The 10,366-nt window shown below is 54.1% G+C and overlaps 1 protein-coding gene across 1 annotated transcript in view; it reads left to right on the plus strand.

Moving 5' to 3' along the window:
• The first annotated feature begins 1,390 nt into the window (after window positions 1-1,390).
• CACNA1G (calcium voltage-gated channel subunit alpha1 G) overlaps window positions 1,391-10,366 on the plus strand; it is a 106,919-nt gene continuing 97,943 nt past the window's right edge. The window contains exons 1-2 of the mRNA XM_035893303.1: window positions 1,391-1,495; window positions 2,012-2,145. Coding sequence (XP_035749196.1) covers window positions 1,403-1,495; window positions 2,012-2,145 — 227 coding nt within the window. The 5' untranslated portion in view covers window positions 1,391-1,402. The remainder of the gene's footprint in view (window positions 1,496-2,011; window positions 2,146-10,366) is intronic.

Raw genomic sequence — 10,366 nt, forward strand, 5'->3', positions numbered from 1 at the left:
TCAAGGGCTTTGCAGTTCCTCGCTGGCAGAGCCGTGGACGCGGCTGGCTCTGCAGAGGGATGCTTTCCAGCCCCCCAAAGCCAGGGAATGCCCATGGATCCCCCGCGGCTCCTGCTGGCAGCCTCCTGCCCACCCCTCCAGCCTGCCCTCCATGCCTGCCCCCGCAGGACTATATTTGGGCTAAATATTCCAGCCCATAGCCCCAACCTGACAGTTGGAATGTCTATCCCAATATCTTGTAAACATTTCTTCCGATTAAAAGATCCAGATTGCCGGCGACCAAGCCATGACTCAGCCCCATGTGATTTCCCAGGAATTCGCCCAGGATGGGCGACAGGAGCTGCCAGCCCCAGCCCCACGCGCCCGGCGGGGAGGCACCTGCTGATTCATCCTCACCTTCTTCTTCCCCAGCCAGATAACGCTACAGCATGGGCTGCCAAACACCACCCGCTACCGCGTTGCAGCGAAAGCTCTTGTCTGACAAGGGCCATGCTTATTTTCCCAGAGCCTGGAAGCTGCTGCCTGTGCTCAGGCAGGAGCGTGGCCCCGAGTGCTGGCGGGTCGTGGCAGCCGGGGGGGGGTTTTCCGCGCTAGGCTGGAAGATATCCCTGGCACCGTGTTGCACCCGCTCCTGGATTTCCCATCTTTGTGCCCCAGGGAAGTCAGGAGTTGGCTGGAAATGCCCCCTGGAAGGATGCAGAAATTGGGTACCAGGTTTCAACCAACCCCGTGGGGATTTGTTGCAGGAGCAGGCTTCATTCTGCCCCAAAAGTAACAGCATCCAAAGCCTGTCCTGGCAGCTCAGCGCTTTTCAAATCGTTCCAAGGAGCAGCAGTTGGGATAGGGGATGGGCTCTGCTGGCCCTCGCAGTCCTAAGGCTTTTAGGCAGTCAGTTAATGGCTTTGACAGTCTTAATTTGGACTGGGAATGAGAAGTTCAAGTAGTGACTTCAGGGAAACGCCCCTGGGATAAGCCGTGACATGGTTAATAGAAAATTGTAAAGTTGCTAAAGTGCTTTTCCATAAAATGCCAGGAGAGGAAATTAACGGTGTGGGGTTTTTTTCCTAAAAGTTGATATCGTTCTTTTAATTTAATTTTTTAATTCGTCACATCAGCACTCTGCACTCTTGCCACGCGACTTTCATTTGATAGAGGTTTTTGCATTAGCTGCAGACACCGCTGACAGCACGGGGAGAACACACCAGGGGTTTGCCGTGCGGGTATCTAATCGGCAGGCAGGCTCTCCATGCAAAACCAGATCAAATCTGACCTGGAGGAGTTGGCATGCGCCTTGCTTTAAAGACCAGAACCTTTCTGACTCAGTGGTGGCCACTGGCGGATGCTTGTCTGGGTCCGTTGCTTCCTTGACAGGGCGCCGTGCAGGTGGTTCGAGAGGGTGAGCATGCTGGTGATCCTGCTCAACTGCGTGACGCTGGGCATGTTCCACCCCTGCGAGGACATCGCCTGCGACTCGCCGCGCTGCAGGATCCTCCAGGTACGGCTTGGCCCCTGCTTTTAGCTGAACGGCGGCCCAGGGTTGATGGGGAGCAAGAAGGACCGAGCTGTGGCAGAGCTGGCTCCAGCTGCAGCGGAGGTGGCCTGGGATGGCTGGGTCCTGCCTGCCTGGCTGTCCCACTGGCACGTAAAAAAATGCTGATTTTGATGCTCGGATGGAAACGCCTGGGGTCATCAGGCAAAGTCTCTGCCAGGCTGTGCCAGGTCCAGTGTAGCCAAGCCTTGCTTGGAGTCCTCAGGGTGGGTTAACCATTGAGTTTATAGTGAAAACAGAGCCCAAAATATACTCATCCCTTTATCCCAGTGCCACGGCTGCTGTTGGCGGGGCTGGGTTGGGGGAAGACACGGGGCTGCGCCCAGCACTGCCTCTGCCCAGGGATTTTAGCCCTCAGTGGTGCAAGAGGAGACCTTGTTGGACTGGGGACTCTAATTCCCTCCCCGGGTGTGAGCGTGCAGCAACGCAGGAGCATCCTTCCTCCCTGCCTTTCTTTTGCAGAGCTTCGACGATTTCATCTTTGCCTTCTTCGCCGTGGAAATGATCGTCAAGATGATCGCGCTGGGGATTTTTGGGAAGAAATGCTACTTGGGAGACACGTGGAACCGCCTGGACTTCTTCATCGTCATCGCAGGGTAAGCCCGGCGCGGTGGGTCTCCCTCTCCCTGCGCCTCTCTGTTGTCATTCATGGCACCGCTTGGCAAGCATCGGATTTGGGGGAGAGGCTGGTTTGCAGTGGTGAAGGCTCAGGGCTTGCTGGGCATCAGTGCTGTTGGCGTTGTCCATCCTGGCTCTGCAGCGGGAATCACCGCCTGGACCGCAGCAGTCCCTCTGGTCCTCGCCGTAGCTCACGGGAGAGCTGATGCTCAGCTCACGGAGAGAGCAGGGTAGGGTGACAAAAGCTGTTTGCGGTGGACTTTGGCCAGCCCGTGCCCTGGGGCTCCTTGCTGGGTGCTGGGCTCGGCTCTTCTCCCTCCAGCCCCGCTGGTGGTTTTGGTTTCCATCGGGCGAGGTGGCGGCCAAGCGGGCAGTTGGGAGCACGGAGCAGCATGCCAGGGAGGCTACTTCACTGAAATGTGCGTGATTGCCCTCATTATTGTCCTTTTTTTTTGAGGGAAAGCGACCAAGTTTGCCTTTTTGAATGTTTTCCTTTCAGAGGCACCTGGTTTGAATTAAAGGCTCTTCCAGCACCCGAGAGTCTCCTGGCGGAGGCTGGAAATCCACATGAAAAGTCCCTGGACCCCGGCCAGCGAGCTGAGTTTCTTTGACACATGAATCGCTCGCTGGCCCTCGCCTCCCCTCCCTGCTCCAAAAGACCAAAAACCTTTGGGAAAACAGTGGTTTTTTCCTCTTTTGATAGAGCTGGAGATCAAATTTACTGGATTTTCCTGGAAAGGAGCAGGGGACGCTCCCAGCTGGGCTGTTCACCTGGCATGGGTTTGTTGTGCCCCAAAAAGGAGCAACACCTTGGTGGGGCTTTGCTTATGGTCCATTGCCGGCCCCATACCGTCATGGCATACACCTCTGCCAGACAGCTGGGAGAACCAAAACAGTGGCCCAGTAAAACCAGTAAGTGGCAGGTGTCTGAGTGCATCCCTGGCCTGGGAAACTCATTGCCATGGGGTGCTGCAGAGGCCAAAAGATGTAGCAAGGCTCAAGACCCAGACTGGAGGCAGAGATGGAGATCAGAAAGGCCAAGAACTGTATCTGTCCCTGTAAACCCATCTTCTGCAGGAGGCCACAGCCTTGTGCCTTCCAGCTGCACCAGCCTCTGGCTCCTTGGGTTAGGAGAGGGCTCAAAGTTTCCTCCTGAAGTGTCTGAGCAACGTTAGGGGCTGCAGCGATGGTATGTTGGAGAAGGTGGGACCCCAGGTCCAACTGGCCCTGGTGGGGTTGTAAACATCAGCAGCACAGCCAAGGGCTGGAACCTGCTAAAGCCACTCTGTGTATTCTTCATTTCTTCTTTATTATTTCTTGTACTAAAGTTAAGTGTGATGAAGAACCAGACCCATGCAAGGCCAGGCATCCCACCCGGGGAGGCTCAGGGAGCCTCGGTGGTGGGTGCTGGGCTGCTTCCAGCTCTGCTGCCCCCGGGTGCTGCTGCGTTCCCTTCCCAGCCCGGTCCTGGCTTTGCCTGTTGAACTTGCAAAGTCTTTGGAGCTCGAGTAGTCACCTGTGATGATGGAGACCCTGCTGTGATGGGAGTCTAGAGGGACATTGGCAGAGCCCATCCTAATACCTATGCCAAACTATAGCTGCACTTTCCTTAAGCAAGCATCCAGTCTCCTGCCCACCTACTGCGCCTGGACGTGTGTTTGGGTGTGCGAGAGCCGCCTCCATCACGGGCAGAGTGTGGATAGCGGCACCGGCCTCCCCTCTGACGCGGCCTCCTCCCCGCATCCCCAGTGCACGGAGGCTTTGATTTGCTGCAGAGGTTTTGCAGCCTCGCAGCTTGACCGCTCCCGTGACTCCTGCCAGCTCGGCTTTGCCTCTCGCTAAATGATGGGTCTTTCCGTGGTGCGCATGAACTGTTCCCGTCTGGGCCCCATCAAAAGCAATTCAGCTGACAAAGGATTGAACTGCCTTTAAAAGCGGAGCCTCCTCTCCTCCCCCGGTGCCCACTTTCTCTGCTCCCTTTTCCATCCTTGTGCTCTCTTCCAGCCCTCACCTGCCCAGCTGGGAGCACTGCGTCCTGCCTGGAGCATCGCCGCTGTCCTGGAGGGTCCCTCAGCTGTCCCCGGCAGCACCGCGTGCTGGGGAAAGCCAAAGGCGCTGCAGGAATGGCTGCTGCCATAGCAGAGGGAAACTGAGGGGACCAGAGCCCATTACTAGATTAAAGATGTAGGTAAAAAAACACTGTAAGGATGAGAGGAAAAAACACTCCGGGGTCAAATCCCAATCAGATGGAGGGAAATTCTTCTTGTAGTTCTTGCATGCAGCTCTGTGGTTCCCACACGGGGCAAATTACCCCAACGAGCACCCAGACCATGGTGTTAATGGCAGAGCACAGGAGCAAGGGACGAGCCCAGCTCAACACGGAGGCATCTTGTGCCTGAGTGGATGCGTGAAATGGGGGAAGAGGCCAGAGCCGAGCTGTGGAGGAGCCCGGAGGAGAGCGCGCGCCGGGGTGATCCTCAGGTCCCTGCTGTATTTGCTAGATACCCGACGAAGCGTGCCACGTTTTTACGTAGGTCTTGTATAAGGGTGTCAGCCAGGTTCCCCAGTGAAATGACAGGGGAAGAGACCCCCAAACTGATGTTTCCATGTGGTCCTGGTGCCCACAACAAAGCAGCTCTGCTTCTGCCTTCCCTTTTTGTGCAAGAGATGGAGGGGGGAGGCAGCAGGACAGCGTGGGCTCCCTGCAGGTCCCTGGCTCCTGCTCTCCTGCTTTCCCTGCCGTTTCCCTGCCCGTGCAGAAACCAATGGCAGGGGGAGAGGAGAAGCAGCAAACCATGTCTGCGGGGCCCTGGGTGGGGAAGGTGCACGCTGCCGGGGCAGTGGGATGTGCTGCACGCTGGGGCCGTACGCTCCCACGGGCAGATGTCCCCTAGAAACCCTTCCCAACCACCACCCGTCTAGGAGAGGCTCCCCAAAAAAAACCCCCCAAACCCTGTAGCATTTCATCTTCCCCATTCCTTGAGAAGTTTCTGGGCCCGCTGGGGACTGAAACCTTTTTGTTTGTGTTTGCCCCAGATCTGCTGCTTGCAGAGGGCTGGGAGAGCCGCTCGGCCGCTTTCGTGGCATGCCATTAAGGACTTCTCAGCTCCGTTAAACTGTCCAGGCCAATCTCATGAGCTCATGGAGAGTAAATGACTTCTCTGTGACAATGTAATGCAATTAGTGCTAATTGTAGAGTGTGTAATGTCTGCAACACATCTCTGTAATTACAGTAAAACTTGCTGGAGATGAGAATAGCGCTGTATTATCAAAACTCAGCTTAGTGAAACATGGCTTTGGCTGTAGGTTATGGAGTTACGTGGGGAAAAGGGAAGACGAAAAGGTGATGAATGACATAATTATGTTGTGTTATTTTAAATAAGAGGATTTGGGGAGGTAGCTTTTAAGAGAACACTTGAAGGTTAACGGGCATTGCAAGCCAGCTCTCACCCTCTAAAGACGATTCAATACGATTTTGACCTCTCCAGTGTAAGACGCAGATATATCAAGCATGAACGCTTGTTTACATCCAAAAATATGCAGAGTCATTTATAGTTTAGTGCTGGCTGAGGCTCTGGCTGGTGAACTGGAGCTGTGGGATGGAGATATGCCCTACCTTGCCGTCTCCCTGGCCACTTCAGGACCCAGCACCCGCTCTGCCGCCTCCTCCTCCTCGGGGCAGGGCGCAGGAAGCCCTTCTCCGATCAGTCTGTGGGAAGAAGGTAGCCACAGGTTGAGATCCACCAGCTCCTCAGCTGGAGCCATCCCCATCCCCAGCCACTTTGCTTGCAGGACACCAGCTTGTTTTGACTTTGGTCAGATAAGGACTTCCCTGAACCTCTGCATCCTTGTGGATTGAGTTATGCTTTAAACCATCCTCACCAAAAAAACCACCCCAAAACAACAAAAAACCCCAAAGGTTAATTGTTTTCCCAGGAGAGAGGCTTTAAATCAGGGGATAATTTGGTGCTGTAAGAGCGTACAGGGTTCCCCTCTGCCTTCTCTAGACCCAGGGGCGAGCGGGGCTGTGGGTCCCCTCCTGCCTTGCGGCTCTGCACCAAGCAGGGCTGTGCATCACCCCGTGTTTGCCTCGTGCGGGTCTGTTGTTCCTCCGGGCTCAGGCAGTTGTTTGGCCAAGTCTGTGGGGTCCTGTTTGTGCTTGGCTCATTGTAACGGTAACGGGGCTCTGGACTTGGTAGGAAACTTAAACACTGCTGGAATATTTTGCTTACAATTTGAGACGAGCCGGGGCTGGAGGTGGCTGGCAGGCTGCTTTCTTTAGAAAGAGAGACACCGTTTCTTTTTCTCTTTGCTTCCTGAACGCTTCTTCTAATGTTTGTTATCATTTTTTCTCCCTCTGTTGAAGGCTGTATTAAAGATTTAGCTCTGGTGAAGCCTTCATAAACAACCCTCAAGGATGCCTTGCTCCCTTCTGGTTTTGTGTGCTGAATTTCAGGGATGAACTGTGCTGCAGGAAGCCTTGCTGTATCCATAGGTACCTGGGAGAGAAAGGGATGCTGCGATCCATCCCTGCTCCATCTAAAACTGGATGGTTTCTGAAAACATCTTTTAGCTCAGCAATTGGGATAGGGGCGGTGCTGCCAGAGTGGCCTCTGCGGGGAGCAGGGATCCTGCGGCTGCGGGAGCCAGGGCAAGGTTCCTGCTGGGCGCCTTGGGCGAAGCCTCCGAGGCTTGGCCGTCCCCTCGCAGCGCTGGCTCGCTTCACAAGTGGGCAGGGCTCTTCTGGAGGGCGCTTTGGCTGCTCGAGGCTGTCCCCGCTCCCCAGTTCAGAGGTGAGGAAGAAAGCGCTGGCGTGGGGCTGGCCATGGGGATCCCCGCTGTGGCGTCCCACCGCAACTGCGGGCAAAGGCAGTTCTTTCCCGCATGTATTAGTCCCTTCATCCCTTTAAAAAAAAAAAAGAGAGAGCGAGAGGGATGAATGTTGCTTTTTCATACCCTCTGCCTGCCTCTATTGATCCCTCTCGCACGGAGGAGCAGCACCTTGGAGATGCGGATGCGCGGTGCCCTCCACGCTGCCTGGGCACCGTTAGCACCGTGGGGTAATTGCCCGTGTAAGTGGCTGATTTGCACACGCAATTACCCGATGTGCAATCACAGCTGCAGTCCCTTTGAGCTGCTGCAAAAGCTGCACCAAAGCCTCTCCCAGGAGCCTGCCCCTCTGCGGTGCTTTCTGGGGTGGGTGTGAGTGTCCTGGAAGCTGGGAGCTTCCTCCCAGGGCCCTGCTGCATCCTGGCTCATCCCAAATTTAGGTGCTCTTTGCTCCGAGCAGAAGTGGCAGAACCACATCAAGCCAATACTTATGATTACAAACCTCCAGGCGTTCAAAATCTGGGGTCAAGCTTTGCAATTCGATGCTTTAAGTGACCTTTGGGAGGATGAAGAGCAGCCAAGACCCAGGGCTGGCAAAGGCCCCAGCTGCAGGTGCTCTCTGCTCCGTGCTGCCTTACCACAGCTTTTGCAGCCTTGGAAGTGGAGCATCCCAAGCAAACCACGTCCCTGAGTCACAGAAACCTGCTGGGTAAAAGAAACCCCTCAGCAGCCTCCCTCGCAGCCAAGCTGACTCAAACCCACCTGCGAAAAGCCTTGTATTTTGTAAGTTTTAGGACTTTTTTGAAGAGAATTGTTTAGTTCTTTCAGTTCTTCAGCTGAACTCGCTGCTGCTTCAAGAGCCTCATTAGTCAAGTGTCCTGGCTGGGCCACACGGTGTGGCCGGATCCAGCAGGCTGCAGGGTTCACGCTCCCTCCAGTGCTATTCTTTTTAGTCCATTCAGCTTGATTAAAATGAGGATTTTTAAAATTAAGCAACACCCACGAATGCGGTGAGACTTGCGAGGCTTAAAAAGCAGCTCCTGAGCAAAAGCAGAGCGCAGCAAAGCCGGTGAGAGCTGGGAGGAAATTTCATTCCAGCTTTCTGAGGATACAGCGCTGCCTAAATAATTTCCCCTTGTCTTTTCCAATGGCTTAATACCATCCACTGATTACCGTGCTTTGTAGATAAAAGGTGCCTATATGCCCTGTTTTGGAAACCTTTTAAGGCTGAATAAATCCGAGCCTATCTGTTGCTGGCAGCGAGCAGCAGCTCTGTGCCCCTGCGGGCGGAGGGGTGAGCAGCTCCCGGGGCTGTTGCCCTGCCGGCAGGCGCTGCTGCTCTGCAGTGGGCTCCTTTTGGATCTTGGTCACGGCCCCTGGCTCTCCAGCATCCCTGGAACCCAGCTGTGAAAGAGGAGAGCTCAAGTTTTTGTTGGAAAGCACCCTGAGTGCAAACTCCACGGCTCTGCTGGGTCTTCACACCATCTTCTGCTTCCCGAGCAGGAGCGACCCCGGGGATGGGAGCGGAGCCGGGGCTGAGGGCAGCGTGGGTCACAGAGACCATGGTAGGTGTGGGAAGGGCTTTGCCAGCATTTCTGTGCTCTGGTAGAGGCTCGCTGGGTGAGAAGAACTCCTCCAATCCCCCTGTGATGCATCGCTTCTGGGAGCCCTGTGCCTCAGGCAGGGGTGCTGCCTGGCACCGTGCTCCTGAGATCCTTCCCAAGACCTTGGGTTTATATGAAAGAAACCCCAGCTTGCTTTGAGTCGTGCTATCTCCAGGCAGAACAGGAATAAATTTCTGCTGCCCCGTCTACCCCGAGCCATCCCTTGTGCCTGTCGTCTGAGTCCTGGGAGTTTTCCTTCTCAGAGGAGTGTTTGCCAAAGGTTTGCATCAGCGCTCTCCCTGCATCCCACCACCAGCCCATTGCGCGTCTGCCTTTGCAGATGCTCCGCTTTTATTCTTAGAAAGTCCTAAATATTTCCGCTTTCCTTCTGAATGACTCCAGCGATCGGGGGTTGCTGATCGCTCTGGTGAGTCTCAGCATTTGCTATGAATCCATCCTATTTAATGCTGAGTGTTTTTCTGAGCCGTTAACTTGGCTGGGCACCCGGGCCTGTGGCAGAGGCACTGACAGGCATTGAGCTTTCCCGTTGGAACAGAAATGACATTTCAGTTGAGGTTTCGTTGGGGGCTTTTTACACTGCAGATTTTCAATGCGTAAATGTTATATACCTTGGTAAATGTACCTGTCACCTCGCCAGTCGGTGACATCCTGACATTCGCTCTCACCGGGTATCTCCCCTTGTCAGGGATGTGGATTGATTCCTCCCGTGCATCCTCTTGCCTCGGGAAGTGACCTTCGAGCTGGGAAGCAGTGGGATCCTGATTGGACTTGCTCTTTAGTGACTGATTTTTACCCACCTTTTTTTCCCCTGGTACTGTGTTCTCTCAATGCTCTCAAGCTGTTATCAGAGCAACACGTGGATCTTCTAGTCTAGGTCTGGGGCTGAGCTTGCCGTGCTGTAACGCCGGCGCTGGTAGCAGTGTCCGGCAGCAAAGGAAGGAGAGCACCTACCTGCTCTGGATGTCAAAGGGTTTGCTCAAGCTAGTGGGTTGCTGGTTTATTTTTGTCTTTTTTTTTTTCTTCTTCTTTTAATGTGGTATTATAATTTTCTTTAATATATTAAATCAAAATGCATTTTACAACATGCCCTTTGCAGATTACAAGCAGACACAGCTCTGGAAGTGAGTCTAGAGCTGTCATTAATCAGAAAATGATTTGTCTTGGTGCAAATAACCATATGCTGCTCTGAATGTTGCTGGTAGCCTCTGTGTTAATAATGGATGAAAGAAAAAAGCTGTATGTTTGACGTGGGCTTTTTACCCAAATCCTGCAAACCATACAAAAATCTTATTTTCAAACAGCAAGTGAAACTTGGGATCCACTCAAGTCCAGGGAAGTTGTTGGCCCCCCTCTTACTGCAGCTAAAGCTCCTCCGGTGCAGTGGGTCCTGCGCACCGAGGAAGGGGCTGGCTTTGTCACTGGGGTAGGTGGACTTTGGTGGCCACGCTGCCTTCCTCTCGGGCCAGAGGGGGAGAACAAACTCCTAGCATCCACGTGTGTTTGTCCAATATTCGTATTCTGGGACTGTCCCATGGCTGTGGGTGTCAGCTAAATATGGAGGAATATGTTGAGGTTATTTTGATCTTTGATATGGTTCGATCATCATCATCCTCATTAGGTCCTATCAAGAGAAATGGGATAAAGGGTCACTGCATCATGTGTGGAGTCGTGTATTTGGGGGCTAGAAAGAGAAAGCCTTCTCCACCGTGGGTGTGCCTCACCAGCCAATGGCTGGGAGGGAGGA

This window comes from Egretta garzetta, unplaced genomic scaffold (genome assembly GCF_000687185.1).
Source record: "Egretta garzetta isolate BGI_Z169 unplaced genomic scaffold, ASM68718v1 scaffold34, whole genome shotgun sequence".
Classification (NCBI taxonomy): Eukaryota; Metazoa; Chordata; class Aves; order Pelecaniformes; family Ardeidae; genus Egretta; species Egretta garzetta.